We start from the raw sequence: 17,735 nt of genomic DNA on the forward strand, positions 1-17,735 counted from the left end.
GATTCCTCCCCCCGCTGATGATAAAGACATTTTGGATCTGTTTGGGCAGAATGGGACTTTCCTTGGTGAGAATGAAAGTCACGTACAATGTGAATAATGGTAAATCAACAAGTTAGCTAGCTGCACATTGTACTGTTATACTGTATTACATTTTCCTTTTGAAGTACTCAACGCCGTTGATATACTTTCAATAGAGTGGGTTCTAACTTTCTTCATCTGTTTTCATGAACAGAAGAAATAAAATAAATGAAATAAAATCGACTCCCATTCATAGTGACTGAACAACATGAAGTTCTGGCTCATGTAAGATCGCACCAGCATGCTCTGAATGGCTCAAGTGTACCGTCAATCCAATTTAGTTTTGAACAACTGAACACATTTGAACTAGAAGTGTGTCTTGTTCTGGAAAGTAATAAACGTCCACAGCTTTACAACCACATCAACACATTTGTGCCCAACAGATGTTTTGAAGCAAGACCTTGCCAAATTGTGTCAAATTGATCTGTCTTTCATTGCCTTTGTGAGGATCCCATTATCGGGTGACTCTTCTGCAATATTTATTCAGTTCACCCCTCTCTGCCCCCTGGCTGATCCATCCATGCTCCCCTTGTACCTCCTTTAGCTATCCAATCACTCCCCAATGCTAATGAGCAGCTTAGGTGCCCACTCTCCTGTCTCTCAGATATCATGGCTGGAGACGGGCTCATTGATTGGAGTAGATTGATCAGGCCAGAGATGATACAGCAACATTACATGATTTATTCTGCCTCTAATACCCGGTGTCAGGGCCTCTCCCTAAGGATGCTGTTCTTCAAGCATGTTGTTCTTTCATCGTCGGGAGGATCAGAACCTCTTTACAGAATGCAACCTCAACTTTTCTCGCAGGATGTGGCTGCGACACTCTCCACTTAGCAGGGAGCCCGGGCTGTTTTGATGAATTTTTACACCGTCTCGAAATTGTCGTCATTTATATTTAATAAGTTGTTGTTCTAGGACTGTTTTTTTTCCCTTCTCCCCTTCTCTTACACCGAACAGCCGTTTGTTTGTCTTGCATTCGGTAGTTGCTATGTTAAGGCAATTTAATGAGCTGTTTCCCCACCTCTGAAAGCCAAGATGGCACAAACAAACACAATGATTCTACCTCTCAAAATAACTGGATTAGCGATAAGATCCAGCCAGAGAGACAGTTTTCAACTTTTAACTCTCTTCCCACCACCACCACCACCCTCCCCCAAAACAGAACAGAATCATTATCATCGTCACTGACTCTCTGTTGTGTGAAATCCTAGTGAGCCTCACAGGGCTGGAGTGAGTTTTCACAGACTCTACCGAGGCGTGCGTGGTGGTGAGGTACACAGCTGGCGGCAGAACATGCCCTGTTGTTGTTTGGGCTGGAGGGCAGGTGAGGCTCTGTCAGAGCAGGGGAAAGATTGGGAGTGTGATGCCCGTCTTGTTTGTAATGCTGATGGGGAGGGGAAGAGGGTCAGCGGTCCCTCCCAGGCTTCCCTCCACATCCCATCTGTCCTGCACTGACAGCCTGTGAGCCCAATAACAAGTCAGCATCTGTCCTCTAATGAGGCTTCCCGCTCTGCATCAAGACATCAAACACAAACATATAGATAATCAAGGCAGGGGGGAGAGGTGTCCCATGTGAAATATAGCCGTATCAGTCCACTTAATCACAATGTCTCCAAGTACAAAGTAAGCAATTATCGCAAGATGGCTCGGAGCGCCTTGCTATTCATTTTACAACACACACAACTTGGCTTTATCAGTGTAAACTTTGTTTTGTAAACCCCCCCCCCCCCCAAAATCGTTCATTTGTAAATATCTGTTCCCCCCTCACATTTATCATGTTTTTTCTCCTACCTTCTTCTGTCATCCATTGTTTTCAACTGGACTGTTATTCTGTGTGTAGGATGCAAAGGTATCAGGTTCAGTCAGTCAATGTTCTCCCCTGGCATTACAGGCCATCGCTATTTTGGCCGGCCTCCACAGAAAACCTGACACTCCCATGAACTCTCGAAGAGGGAGAGGGATTTTTGTTAAGAAGCTCTTAAAAAGAAAGTGCATGTATTATTTACAAAAAGCCATGTGTTGTAGAAATTGCGCATGAATGATTTCTGTGAAAGGAGATTCAGCCTGTGACATTTAGCTTTTGTTCCACTTGCTTATGGGAGAGAGTGCCTTTCTTTCTTCTTCTTGGGGGAAGGGTGTGGGGAGGGGAAAGGGTGAGGACACAAAAATATCATACTGTTGGGAAGTTAGTCTGCTCTACTCTGGCTGTGTCCTTCACTAACTGTAGATGCAGAGCTCTGCCATTTTGGTTGTCAATACTTGAAAACCCTGCATATTGTCAATAATCTCTGTTTTTTTTTATTTGAGGATTTGTCAATAATGTTGCATTTGTTAGCCTCGGTCTATTTTTGGTTCCCTTAAAGAATAGTCGTCTTTCATCTGAACTGTGGCTGAGAGCAGCTGATTGGCAGCAATACACTACCAGGGGACTATTATGCTGTGGTCCTCAACATTCTCTGTGAGAGCACTACTCGGAAGGGATGTGCACTTTCCGTGATCTCTCCCCATGTTATTCACATATCTATGGATTTTATGGACTGAAACATTGAAGACATACACTACCGTTCAAAGGTTTGGGGTCACTTAGAAATGTCCTTGTTTTTGAAAGAAAAGCACCTTCTCTGTCCATTTAAAATCACATCAAATTGATCAGAAATACAGTTTAGACATTGGTAATGTTGTACATTTTTATTTGACCTGCCTTGTTCAGGTGCAGAACGACAGATTTTTACCTTTTCAGATGGGGGAATCAATCTTGCAACCGTTTGGTTACTAGTCCAACGCTCTAACCACTAGGCTACCTGCCGCCTATTGTAGCTGGAAATGGCTGATTTTACATAGGCGTACGGAGGCCCATTATCAGCAACCATCACTCCTGTGTTCCAATGGCACGTTGTGTTAGCTAATCCAAGTTTATCATTTTAAAAGGCTAATTGATCATTAGATAACCCTTTTGCAATTATGTTAGCACAGCTGAAAAGTGTTGTCCTGATTAAAGAAGGCCTTCTTTATACTAGTAGATTATCTGGAGCATCAGCATTTATGGGTTCGATTACGGGCTCAAAATGGGCAGAAACAAATAACTTTCTTCTGAAACTCGTCAGTCTATTCTTGCTCTGAGAAATGAAGGCTATTCCATGCAAGAAATTGGCAAGAAACTGAAGATCTCGTACATCGCTGTGTACTACTCCCTTCACAGAACAGCGCAAACTGGCTCTAACCAGAATAAAAAGAGTAGTGGGAGGCGCCGATGCACAACTGAGCGAGAGGACAAGTACATTAGAGTGTCTAGTTTGAGAAACAGACGCCTCACAAGTCCTCAACTGGCAGCTTCATTAAATAGTACAAGCAAAACACCCGTTTCAACGTCAACAGTGAAGAGGCGACTCCGGGATGCTGGCCTTCTAGGCAGAGTTGCAAAGAAAAAGCCATATCTCAGACTTGCCAATAAAATGAAAAGATTAAGATGGGCAAAAGAACACATGCAGATTTTTTTTAAAGATGCCATACCCTTTGGATGGCGCTTAATTGGAGCCAATTTCCTCCTACAACAGGACAATGATCCAAAGTACAGCTCAAAACTATGCAAGAACTATTTAGGGAAGAAGCAGTCAGCTGGTATTCTGTCTATAATGGTGTGGCCAGCACAGTCACCGGTCACCGGATCTCAACCCTATTGAGCTGTTGTGGGAGCAGTTTTAGATAAGAAGTGCCCATCAAGCCAATCCAACTTGTGGGAGGTACTTCAGGAAGCATGGGGTGAAATCTCTTCAGTTTACCTCAATAAATTGACAACTGGAATACCAAAGGTCTGCAAGGCTGTAATTGCTGCAAATGGAGGATTCTTTGACAAAAGCAAAGTTTGAAGGACACAAAAAAAATCTATTAAAAATCATTATTTATGACCTTGTCAACATCTTGACTATATTTCCTGTTCATTTTGCAACTCATTTCATGTATGTATTCATGGTAAACAAGGACATTTCTAAGTACCCCAAACTTTTGAACAGTAGTGTACATGAGTAAGACATTGTGCATTTTTAAATAAAGCAGTGTACTGCTTCTTGAATAAAAATGATCCTCGGGGCTCTGAAAATAATCAGTGAACCTTGAGCTTTCTGCTCATGTGTGCAGAGCATGTCAATTCCTCAGTCCACTGCGTTGGCTACACTCTTTCTTTTTCTCCCTTGGGCAATGGGCTCCATTCATACATACAGCAAAATGAGTATCCATATGGTCCTTCAGTAGATAGTCTAACCTTAATAATGAGAGCTCTCACTAGGCCCTGGCACTTTGGACTTTCATGTAGTATTAGACCATGGGAGCAGGATTTGTGCTGGCCAAGGCTGAACTATGCGACTGATCCGTACCGTGTCCAATCTCAGCATAAATGGGGGGAAAAGTCTGGTGTGTGGCTTTCAATGTCATACCAGTTATTTTAGCAATTTCAGGGGAATTAAAATTTAAAAAAAGTCTCAATCTGTAATGAATTGTGAACCGGATGTAAAGCCGAAATTCCAATTCTATACTTAGCAGCAAGGTTGGCCTCAGTACATATATCAGGGCAACATGTTAATACATTCACTGCAGGGTTTTTATTTGATTTGGATCCCCAGCAGTATCTACTCTTCCTGGGGTCCACAAAAAACACAAAACAGGACGTATAACAAAACACTGATACACTGCTAGACAAGGACAGTCACAGAAATAGAAAATACAACGATATACAAACAATACAACAAAATAATATGTTAGTGTGTCTGTTTCTGTGTGTCCCCTCCCACTGTTCCATTTATTACCTGGTGTAACAATATTACCTATTTTATTTATATATATTTTTTTACCCATTTTTCTCCCCAATTTTGTGATATCCAATTGATAGTTACAGTCTTGTCCCTTCTCTGCAACTCCCGTACGGACTCGGGAGAGGCAAAGGTTGAGAGCCATTCGGCCACCGAAACATGACCCCGCCAAGCCACACTGCTTCTTGACCCAATACTCGCTTAACCCAGAAGCCAGCCGTACTATTGTGTTGGAGGAAACCCCGTGCAACTGGCAACAGGGTCAGCATGCACTGCGCCCGGCCCGCCACAGGAGTCGCTAGAGCGCGATGGGACAAGGATATCCCAGCCGGCCTCATAGGTCTCCCGGTCTCGGGCCGGCTGCGACACAGCCCGCGATTGAACCCGGATCTGTGGCGACGCCTCAAGCACTGCGACGCATGACGTAATCTCTCAAATAAAATAAAAGCTAGCAGGCTAGCGTAAGAAAAAAATCCCCACAATGATCCGTTGGTTTAAACTAGAGATGTCCGTAGTTTTTTTTGTTGCAATGGATGCGTCTCAATACGGCACATCCACCAAGGTTCCACATCTGCAGCTTCTGTGAAAGGCGGCAAGAGCTAGAGCAGCGTTTGTCAGACCATGAGGCATCGTGAAAATGTTTTTTTTTTCTCACAAAACCATCTGTAGCGTCTGAACAGTTTGGCATACAAACTACACTGCTCCAAAAAATAAAGGGAACACTTAAACAACACAATGTAACTCCAAGTCAATCACACTTCTGTGAAATCAAACTGTCCACTTAGGAAGCAACACTGATTGACAATACATTTCACATGCTGTTGTGCAAATGGTATAGACAACAGGTGGAAATTATAGGCAATTAGCAAGACACCCCCAATAAAGGAGTTGTTCTGCGGTTTGTGACCACAGACCACTTCTCAGTTCCTATGCTTCCTGGCTGATGTTTTGGTCAATTTTGAATGCTGGCGGTGCTTTCACTCTAGTGGTAGCATGAGACGGAGTCTACAACCCACACAAGTGGCTCAAGTAGTGCAGCTCATCCAGGATGGGACATCAATGAGAGCTGTGGCAAGAAGGTTTGCTGTGTCTGTCAGCGTAGTGTCCAGAGCATGGAGGCGCTACCAGGAGACAGGCCAGTACATCAAGAGACGTGGAGGAGGCCGTAGGAGGGCAACAACCCAGCAGCAGGACCGCTACCTCCGCCTTTGTGCAAGGAGGAGCACTGCCAGAGCCTTGCAAAATGACCTCCAGCAGGCCACAAATGTGCATGTGTCTGCTCAAACGGTCAGAAACAGACTCCATGAGGGTGGTATGAGGGCCCGACGTCCACATGTGGGGGTTGTGCTTACAGCCCAACACCGTGCAGGACGTTTGGCATTTGCCAGAGAACACCAATATTGGCAAATTCGCCACTGGCGCCCTGTGCTCTTCACAGATGAAAGCAGGTTCACACTGAGCACATGTGACAGACGTGACATGCAACATCCTCCAGCATGACCGGTTTGGCAGGTGGGTCAGTCATGGTGTGGGGTGGCATTTCTTTGGGGGGCCGCACAGCCCTCCATGTGCTCGCCAGAGGTAGCCTGACTGCCATTAGGTACCGAGATGAGATCCTCAGACCCCTTGTGAGACCATATGCTGGTGTGGTTGTTCCTGGGCTCCTCCTAATGCAAGACAATGCTAGACCTCATGTGGCTGGAGTGTGTCAGCAGTTCCTGCAAGAGGAAGGCATTGATGCTATGGACTGGCCCGCCCGTTCCCCAGACCTGAATCCAATTGAGCACATCTGGGACATCATGCCTCGCTCCATCCACCAACACCACGTTAAACCACAGACTGTCCAGGAGTTGGCGGATGTTTTAGTCCAGGTCTGGGAGGAGATCCCTCAGGAGACCATCCGCCATCTCATCAGGAGCATGCCCAGGCGTTGTAGGGAGGTCATACAGGCACGTGGAGGCCACACACACTACTGAGCCTCATTTTGACTTGTTTTAAGGACATTACATCAAAGTCAGCCAGGAGCAGCCTGTAGTGTGGTTTTCCACTTTAATTTTCAACCTCCATGGGTTGATAAATTTGATTTCCATTGATCATTTTTGTGTGATTTTGTTGTCAGCACATTCAACTATGTAAAGAAAAAAGTATTTAATAAGAATATTTCATTCATTCAGATCTAGGATGTGTTATTTTAGTGTTCCCTTTATTTTTTTGAGCAGTGTATTATGACCCCTCTATGGAAAGATGAGACGTTTTGATACGAGCCCCCACAAGCGTCTTGGGACTCGGCAGATCAGCTGTACTGACAAGTTCTGTCTGTAGCGTCGGGAACAGTTTGGGCTCCAAACAGGTACATGTTGGTTGTTTTGCTCTAGGACCAACCACAAGCCTCACAAGACTTGTCTGAAGGTTCCCCAGTACCAGTTTGAAAAGTTTATGGAAGGATATATGGAGGTGTCAAATACATGTATATATATATATATATATCATTTCCTGATCTTTCTTATAACTCTCAGATATAGGACAGACACTTCAGTTATTTTGACCAATCAGATCAGCTCTGAAAAAGATCGGACGTGAAAAGATCTGACGTGATTTGTCAAAAGACCAATTAGTGGGAAAATGATCGGAATTTAGGGACATATTTTTGTTGTTGTTGTTATCTTACCTTAATTTTACACTTGAATCTCCCAAACTGGGATCTATGCTATTTATTACTTACATTTTTATTTTTAAATATCAACACATCCTTCCATTTCTCTCAGTCCCCTATCCTCAAATGAGGAAAACCAACTAGAAATACAATATTGTTTTGCTTAAATGTAAATCTGACATTTCCCTGGTCGGTTTCAGGCAGTTGGATTGTCTGTTTGGTGCAGATAAACACCTTTGTTACTGCTTGTTACCTCACCTGCATTCAAGGAACATTTTTTAACTACTGTCAGAGAATTAATACCTCTCTATCAACAATTACATAGCCTCAGAGTCTCAAAGTTCCTTTGCTTGTGTAGCAGCAAGGCTGGCTAGGGTCTGTCAGAACGTCAAACTTCCTATCTCATAGTTGCACTCTTGGGAATGAATAGATATGCCTGTGTGGAAAACATTCACCCCAAGGAACAATTCTTTCAGCAGAGATAAAAGAAAATATATTTCTTCCCAAGATAAATCAAAAATATATTGAACAGCAAAACGGAAGCGCAACATTCTGGATTTATTATGTAGCACAAAACTGAAAAGTGAAGATAATTCTCCAGTTCTATGCTGAACAGAGATATGAACGCAACATTCAACAATTTTAAAGATTTTGCTTGGTTACAGTTCATATAAGGAAATCAGTCAATTGAAATGTATTCATTAGGCCCTAATCTATGGCTTTCACATGACTGGGAATATATAAATGCATCTGTTGGTAAGAGATTCCATTAAAAAAAGGTAGAGGTGTGAATCAGAAAACCAGTATCAGTATCTGGTGTGATGACCACTTGCCTCATGCAGCGTGACACATCTCCTTTGCATAGAGTTAATCAGGCTGTTGATTGTGGCCTGTGGAATGTTGTCCCACTCTTCTTCAATGAGTGTGTGAAGTTGCTGGATATTGGTGGGAACTGGGACACGTTGTCATACACATCGATCCAGAGCATCCCAAACATGCTTGATGGGTGACATGTCTGAGTATGCAGGCAATGGAAGAACTGGGACATTTTCAGCATCCAGGAAGTGTGTACAGATCCTTGCGACATGGGGCCGTGTGTTTTCATGCTGAAACATGAGGTGATGGCGGTGGATGAATGGTACGAAAATGGGCCTCATGATCTCGTCACGGTATATATGTGCATTCAAATTGCCATCGATAAAATGCTATTGTGTTTGTTGTCTGTAGATTATGACTGTACATACCATAACCCCACCACCATGGGGCACTCTGTTCACAACGTTGACCTCAGCAAACTGTTCGCCCACACAACGCCATACACGCTGTTTTCCACCTGCAGATGGGCTTCCCTGAGACAGTTTTTGACAGTTTATGCAGACATACTTCGGTTGTGCATGCCCACAGTTTCATCAGCTGTCTGGGTGGACAACTTCTTTGCTCGCATTGAGGACAATACAGTGCCACCGACACGGCCCACTACCAAAACCTGCGGGCTCTCCTTCACTGCAGCCAAACATTTAAATGTGTTAACCCTCGCAAGGCTGCCGGGCCAGACGGCATCCCTAGCCGCATCCTCAGCGCATGCACAGACCAGCTGGCTGGTGTGTTTACGGACATATTCAATCAATCCCTATCCCAGTCTGCTGTTCCCACATGCTTCAAGAGGGCCACCATTGTTCCTGTTCCCAAGAAAGCTAAGGTAACGGAGTTATATGACTATCGCCCCTTAGCACTCACTTCCGTCATCATGGAGTGATTTAAGAGACTAGTCAAGGACCATATCACCTCCACCCTAGCTGACACCCTAGACCCACTTCAATTTGTTTACCGCCCCAATAGGTCCACAGACGACGCAATCACAATCACACTGCACACTGCCATAACCCATCTGGACAAGAGGAATACCTATGTAAGAATGCTGCTCATCGACTACGGCTCAGCATTTAACACCATAGTACCCTCCAAACTCAACATTAAGCTCGAAACCCTGGGTCTCGACCCCGCCCTGTTCAACTGGGTCCTGGACTTCCTGACGGGCCGCTCCCAGGTGGTGAGAGTAGGAAACAACATCTCCACCCCGCTGATCCTCAACACACGGTCCCCACAAGGGTGCATTCTCAGCCCTCTCCTGTACTCCCTGTTCACCCATGACTGCATGGCCATGCACTTCTCCAACTCAATCATCAAGTTTGCCGACGACACTACAGTGGTAGGCTTGATTACCAACAACGACGACACGGCCTACAAGGAGGAGGTGAGGGCCCTCGGAGTGTGGTGTTAGGAAAACAACCTCATAATCAATGTCAACAAAACAAAGGAGATGATTGTGGACTTCAGGAAACACCAGAGGGAGCAGCCCCCTATCCACATCGACGGGACAGTAGTGGAGAAGGTGGAAAGTTTTAAGTTCCTCGGCGTACACATCACGGACAAACTGAAATGGTCCACCCACACAGACAGTGCCTCTTCAACCTCAGGAGGCTGAACAAATTCAGATTGTCACCAAAAACACTCACAAACTTTTACAGATGCACGATCGAGAGCATCTTGTCTGGCTGTACCACCGCCTGGTACGGTTACTGCCGTGCCCACAACCATAAGGCTCTCCAGAAGGTAGTGAGGTCTGCACAACGCATCACCGGTGGCAAACTACCTGCCCGCCAGGACACCTACACCACCCGATGTCGCAGGAAGGCCAAAAAGATCATCAAGGACAACAACCACCCGAGCCACTGCCTGTTCATCCCGCTATCATCCACTTTAATAATTAAAAATTGGATGTAATAAATGTATCACTAGCCACTTTAAACAATGGCACTTTATATAATGTTTACATACCCTACTTTACTCATCTCATATGTATATACTGTACTCTATACCATCTACTGCATCTTGCCTATGCCGTTCGGCCATCGCTCATCCATATATTTTTATGTACATATTCTTATTCATTCCTCTACACTTGTGTGTGTATAAGGTAGTTTTTGTGAAATTGTTAGATTACTTGTTATATATTACTGCATGGTTGGAACTAGAGGCACAGCATTTCACTACACTCGCATTAACATCTGCTAACCATGTGAATGTGACAAAAAAATTTGATTTGATTTGGATGGTCTCAGATGATCCAGCAGGTGAAGAAGTCAGATGTTGAGGTCCTGGGCTGGCGTGGTTACACGTGGTCTGAGTTTGTGTGGCCGGTTAGATGTACTGCCAAATTCTCAAAAATTACTTTGGAGGCAGCTTATGGTTGATAAATTAACATTCAATTCTCTGGCAACAGGTCTGGTGGACATTCCTGCAGTCAGCATGCCAATTGCACGCTCCCTCAAAGCTTGAGACATCTGTGGCATTGAGTTGTGTGACAAAACTGCACATTTTAGAGTGGCCTTTTATTGTCACCAGCACAAGGTGCACCTGTGTAATGATCATGCTATTTAATCAGACATGCTACACCTGTCAGGTGGATGGATTATCTTGGCAAAGGAGAAATGATCACAAACAGGGATGTAAACAAATTTGTGCACAACATTTTAGATACATAAGCTCTTTGTGCGTATATGGAACATTTCTGGGATGTTTAATTTCAGCTCATGAAACATGCGACTAACACTCTACATGTTGTGTTCATATTTTTGTTCAGTATACTTACATGTTGTTGATTTTGTATGTTGCATACAGTATCAAGTAATCCCTTCCATCACAATAGTTTTTTAAATGGACAAAGGAGTTGAATAGCCTGAAGCCAACGAGTGACATTTGCTCGGCTGCTGCTACCAAAATATGATATGAAATGTAATATGATTTTTACCAGGGCTGAGAATTGCCAGGAACCTCACGATACCATCTTATCATGATACTTAAGTGCCGATGCGATATGTACTGTGATTCGTACGATTCTATATGTATTGCGATTCGATACTGCAATTTGATTGATATTTGGTGTTCCAATCATATTGTTCACTTTCTGTCTGCTGCAGAGAGCGCGTGAGAAAATGGGTTTTGATCCGTCATGGAAATGAAAGAGCTGAAAACGTGTTGGCCCACTATTTAAAAGGTAGATGGAGAATAAGCTATAGAATGAACAACACTGGAGTTTTGGGTGTTATATTATCCAATTATACTTGGAGTCAAAGAATCTATATAATATTGTCCAAAAAGAATGTCTTAATGTGTAGATTTTTTTCTCCCTAATCCCTATTTATTATTTTATTATTTTATTTATTAATATTTACCATAGTCTCTAGGGTTCACTTAATCACTTCACTGGAGGCCTATTGAATCCTATCATCACAATAGCTTTCTTTAAGATGTTATGATTTTTCCCCCCACGTCTTTGAAATACACCAAACCAATCAGAAATACCCTATATTGCATGTGTGCTTTGTGCGTGAACAATGGCTGCTGAAAGGTTTGTCGTTTTTGCATCTCAACATAAAGCAGGGTATGACAAAAAGCACAAAGATGCTGAACTAAGGTACAACACACGGCAGGGAATTACCATGCTACTGGGAGTGGCAGGTGCTTCCTTTCACAGCTTATCAGTAGCACCATTTTCCTTTTCACTGGGATAAAAAGACTACAGCTACTAGCTGCTATCAAATACTAGAGCTACAGTATCGCTGGATGAACCCATTCCTCCTTATTTTTGAGCTCTCAAAATATTTTAATAATGTGATTGAAACAGCAAAAAAAGTTGTTTATAATCTATGCTCAACAAAAATTTCATTCAGCATGTAAAGGTCCCATGTTTAATGAGATGAAATGGTCCCAGACATTTTACATACGCACAAAAAAAGGTTATTTCCCTAAAATGTTGTGCATGCTGACTGCTGGAATGTCCACCAGAGCTGTTGCCGGAGAATTTCATATTCATTTCTCTACCATAAGCCGCCTTCAACGTCGTTTTAGAGAATTTGGCAATAGCTCCAACCAGCCTCACAAACGCAGATCACGTGTAACCACTCCAGCCCAGGACCTCCACATCCGGCTTCTTCACCTGCGGGATCGTCTGAGACCAGCCACCCGGACAGGTGATGAAAATGTGGGTTTGCACAACCAAAGAATTTCTGCACAAACTGTGAGAAACAAGGAAGCTCACCTGCGTGGTTGTCATCTTCACCAGGGTCTTGACCTGACTGCAGTTCGGCGTCGTAACCAACTACAGTGGGTAAATGCTCATCTTTGATGGCCACTGGCACGCTGGAGTAGTGTGGTCCTCACGGATGAATCACGTTTTCAACTGTACCGGGCATACTGTATGGCAGACAGCGTGTATGTCGTCGTATGGGTGAGCGGTTTGCTGATGTCAACGTTGTGAACAGAGTGCCCCATGATGACAGTGGGGTTATGGTATGGGCAGGCATAAGCTACAGACAACAAACACAATTTAATTAAATCGATGGCAATTTCAATGCACAGAGATACTGTGATGAGATCCTGAGACCCATTGTTCATCCGCCGCCATCAACTCATGTTTCAGCATGAAAATGCACAGCCGCATGTCGCAAGGATCTGTACACACTTCCTGGATGCTGAAAATGTCAAAGTTCTTCCATGACCTGCATACTCACCAGACATATCACCCATAGAGCATGTTAGGGATGCTCTGGATCAATGTGTGCGACAGCATGTTCCAGTTCCCGCAAATATCCGTCAACTTCGCACAGCCATTGAAGAGGAGTGGGGCGACATTCTACGGGCCACAATCGACAGCCTGATTCACTCTATGCAAAGGAGATGTGTCGGCTGCATGAGGCAAACAGTGGTCACACCAAATACTGACCGGTTTTCTGATTCACGCCCCTACTTTTTTTTTTAAGGTATCTGTGACCAACAGATGCATATCTGTATTCCCAGTCGTGGAATCCATAGATTTGTGCGTAGTTTCCTTGCATGAAATGTAACTCATTGACATCGTTTATATATTTAATCTGTTAGTGTACTGTGTTTTTTGGGTTGTAAGATGAAAAAAACCTGTCTTGGCTAAATGCAAATATAATTCTCTCCATTATGAGAAATTGTTGGATTTGCCAGATGTGGCTGCTATATTTTTTTGTAGGCAGGAATGAGGGCTGTACCCCCTCCCCCGGGATGACGGTCTGCCCAGCCCTCTGTGTGGCTGTTGTAAAGAACCTCAGCATCTTCAGGGTATCTCTCAACAAAATACTTAATGTACAGCAGACCTCACTGCCAGAAGCATGGTTAATCCATCTAAACATCATTACCACCAAGTTAATGTAATATTCCTTAGACACAGTGTCTCAATGTATCTGTGCGGAATTATGATCAAGGGTCCATCCCTTTCTGTTTGACGGAGTAAAAACCCTCGTTGAAGTGACTACCATGACATTGATCAAGGGAGAAGGGTCAAGGGTATGGCTTCAGCAGCTACTTGAGGGCACTTTGTCAGCTCTCACTGTGGATGGGAATTTCCTTGGCTTGCGCAAACTAAGCGTATATCGATTGTTCTTGTCTTTTCAATCAATATCTGCATTCTTGATCATTTCTTCTTTCTATAATTTGACAAGATTTCATGCTATTCGGTTATTAACTTTCAGAAGTCAAAAGTCAACTTTCCTGCTGTTTCACAGTTTAATTTAGTCCCCCCAGTCTATATAGTGAGTGAGTAAGAAAGGGGAGGGTCCGTGGAAATAACAATGTGATGAAGCTTTTAAAAGCCTCATTGGCCCCCAGTAGTTCCTTGTTCAATCTGTAATCATCCTATATCCTCTACCCTCTCACCATCTCCACTTGAGAGGACTTGGCACGTACTGTATGTTGAATGCGTTTTAAATTCATCTTCCAACATGCCTTTTTCCTCTAAAGGTCCCAGCCCTGTGTGATGTGAATCACATGACTAATCCAATTTAAAGGGGAATAACATGCATTAGGGAGCCCACTTTTGTGTCTCCCATTCACATCGTTTTGTTTGGCAATCTGATAATGGCCGTTAATAACATGAAGGCGCACACTGTCAAATAGGAGGAGTGGGTGGAAATCTATACTTTATTTCAACATCTCCAGCGTCATCATGGTCCCAGATCAGAAGGCATCCCCGAATTCAAATTTGTGCTGGAGCCTGTGACGCTGCCATTAATTCCTGATAAGAAAGGACCGTTGTACTGCCTTCCTTAATCTCTGACAGATGCTTCAGCCGGATCGATAGTCTTTCACTTTTTTGTTGTTGTTCCAAAGAGGAGATTGATTGCTAGGAGTTGCCTGGTGCTCCTTTCCACTTCTCTCACTCCTCATCATTGTTCTAATTAGGCATTCTCTGGGGATCTGAGGAGGGGGGGGGCATTAAAAACTAGTGACACCCTGCAATTCTCATAAAGCACCGGATGTTTGGCAGAACAACCTTTGACCCTAACTTATAACGGTCAAGGAGTAAGACCGTTTCAAACAAGTGGATTAAGCAGGAGCGGGCTGTGGGAAGCACAGTGACGTACAACGGGGGAAGTTGCAGCCCGCGCCAGTGAGGAGGAAATAATCACAGTGTTGCCTTCTCATGAATTATTAAGTAGCCCCCTGCCTCTTTTAGCTTGACTCAAAATGCTGCATTTTCATCTGTGGGTCTGAAGCGGAGAGCAAGGGTGTTTTTTTGACAGCTGTATTACTGCTGATAAGCAAGACTCTGCGAGATGATCAAGTACTGAGACACGCATCCAGAACAGCAGCACAGCAGCACTATTCACTACGAGCAGTGGCAGTCAGTAGCAGCAGCAGGAGCAGTAGCAGCACTAACAGCAGCAGCAGCAACAGCAACTCTCTCGTGCCTTTTTCTTCTTCTTTGTGGAGTTGTAATCTGTTCTGAGGACAACAGCCGGAGAAGACGGGACAAGTGGATCAGGGCTGACAGCTGTCATCAAAACAACCCCAAACGCAGAGCTGGCTGCCCACATGCCGATCGAATTTGTTTGCAAAATCAAATTTGCAGAGGAGGATGAGAAGCAGAAAGCCAAGCAGGATGGGGACAAGGAGAGCCTGATTGAGGAGAGCTGCTCACCTCCAGCTAAGGACCTGGTCGGCTTCGCCAACTCCAGCTCTCTCCACGGGATTAACCACATCTTTGTCTCGGGGCGCCTGGGCATTCGGCAGACCCTCTGGGCACTTGCCTTTTTGGCTTCTCTGGCACTCTTTCTGTACCAGGCGGCAAAGTGTGCCATCTCTTACCTGGAGCACCCTCACGTCACCGCTCTGAATGAGGAAGCGAGCCCTGAGATGGTCTTTCCCGCTGTGACCATCTGCAACATCAACCGCTTCCGCTTCTCCGCTCTCACCGACGCCGACATCTACCACCTGGCTAACCTCACAGGTCTACCACCAAAAAACCGGGATGGCCACAAGCCCACCGATTTGGACTATCCGGCGCCGGACATGCAGGACATCTTCAACCGGACAGGACATCAGCTGGACGAGATGCTGAAGAGCTGCAACTTCAGTGGACAGAACTGCTCTGCTGAGGACTTCTCTGTGGTAAGTTGTAAAGTTTCCCAAAGTAGCTGACATACCTGTGTCTTGTTCTGAGAAAGAACATTTAATTCCCGGGTTCTTCTGAACTAAAAAAACATTACAGATACCGAAAACACAGGGCATTAGAAAAATAAGTACACATGTGTTTGGAAGTTAAATATTCTGCAATTTGATCAAAAACACGGATCCTTGGACACTTTTCTTGTTTTTGCAAAGCACCTGGAGGCATGAAAGATAAATGTTGGAGTCGGCTATATACTTTAAAGGCAGTGTAATTTAAATTCTCTGTGTTTTAGTGTTACTTCAAGAGCCATGTGCTTTTTACTGGGAAAAGCTGAAATAAATAGGATTCAGAGCTCTGTGTCTCTGTTATCTTTCGTCATATACAGGGGAGCAACAGTTCTCTAATGATTTCCTAGCGTTTGAGAATGTCACGGCATGGAACAACGGCTCTGGCTGCTCTCAAGAGAAAAATTGTTTGCAACTGAGAGAGTACACGGCCACAAAATTACCTTTTAAAAGCTAACTTCTCTCTCCCTCACGCCCTCTCTCTCTTTCTCTGTCTGGGATTGTGGCTCCCTAGCTCTCACAGCTCTTGTACCTTTCAGGAGGGAAGGAGTAATGTTCCACCAATGTTGTATTTCAATCTCGCTGCTGTTAAGATGAAATATTTAGAGACAGACATACATGATTTTTGCATTAGCCAGATTGACTAAAAGGAATTAAACCATTTCCATAAGCTTCTCTCACATCCAGTCATGTCCTCTCTCTCTCTCTCTCTGTCTCTCTCTCCCTCCCTCTCTCTCTCTCTCTCTCTCTCTCTCTGTGTGTGTTGTGCATGTGTGTGTTGTGCACTATTTATTAAAGCCACAGTCCTGATAGGAGATGGATTTTTTTTCCCTCTCTCAAGGAGGAACAGGAATATGCAATTGCTTTAGTGATGATAAAGTACTGGTGTCAAGTGTTAATAGGGTCTGTTGAACATTGATATGCTCACCTTCCTGAGACCCAAGGATTCTCTCTTATCGTGGTATTACACCGTTTTAACCTTTGATATGCCAAGTTACGGACCAAGGAAATAATGACGTGTCCTCCCTGATTTCTGTGGCTGCTGCAATGTATAGGCAGCTTTTTCCTCTTCGTAGTATTTCTGATCCTAAAGAATCACTCACATAGACATTTTACTACCCCTGACATGTACATTTAGTAAGATTTTACATTTTACATTTTGACATGCTAAGGAAAATGCCATGCATCCCTAGGGGACCAAAAAGATGGGTAAAGATGGCAAAACACTGGCAGCTGTGGAGATGTGATTCCAAACAGTTTGTTATGCACTCGGGTTCAAGCTACAGCATTTCTACACCAGCTGATGAGAACGTCCTCTGACACGTTGACAGTCACTTCTTGTGCGGTACATTAATTAGGGGAGGAGCGTGACGTCCAGGAACTGGGCTGTCCCGTGTCAGCTGTTGAAACCTTGCTAGTTCTTTTGGATGGGGACTGACTTCAGCACAGATTTAAGATCCCATAGAAAGTTCCTTAAGTTGCTGTTCTTTCTCTGTATAGCTCTGTGGTCGGCATTTGGGGGGGGGGGGGGGGGGGGGGCTGTCAGTTAGATTTGTTACAGGCTTCCTACTTCTTCCACGCATGACATGTCATTTACTGCACCCCCAAGGGCAGCAGAACTTGGAGGGAGCGTCCGTGTGAGGAGCCAGTCAGCCTGG

General features: G+C 44.2%; 1 protein-coding gene across 2 annotated transcripts in view; it reads left to right on the forward strand.

Moving 5' to 3' along the window:
- Positions 1–15,121: 15,121 nt before the first annotated feature.
- asic4a (acid-sensing (proton-gated) ion channel family member 4a) overlaps positions 15,122–17,735 on the forward strand; it is a 98,946-nt gene continuing 96,332 nt past the window's right edge. For both annotated transcript variants that reach the window (XM_031794195.1, XM_031794188.1), the window contains exon 1: positions 15,122–16,011. In XM_031794195.1, coding sequence (XP_031650055.1) covers positions 15,436–16,011 — 576 coding nt within the window. In that variant the 5' untranslated portion in view covers positions 15,122–15,435. The remainder of the gene's footprint in view (positions 16,012–17,735) is intronic.

This window comes from Oncorhynchus kisutch, linkage group LG2, assembly GCF_002021735.2.
Source record: "Oncorhynchus kisutch isolate 150728-3 linkage group LG2, Okis_V2, whole genome shotgun sequence".
Taxonomy (NCBI): Eukaryota; Metazoa; Chordata; class Actinopteri; order Salmoniformes; family Salmonidae; genus Oncorhynchus; species Oncorhynchus kisutch.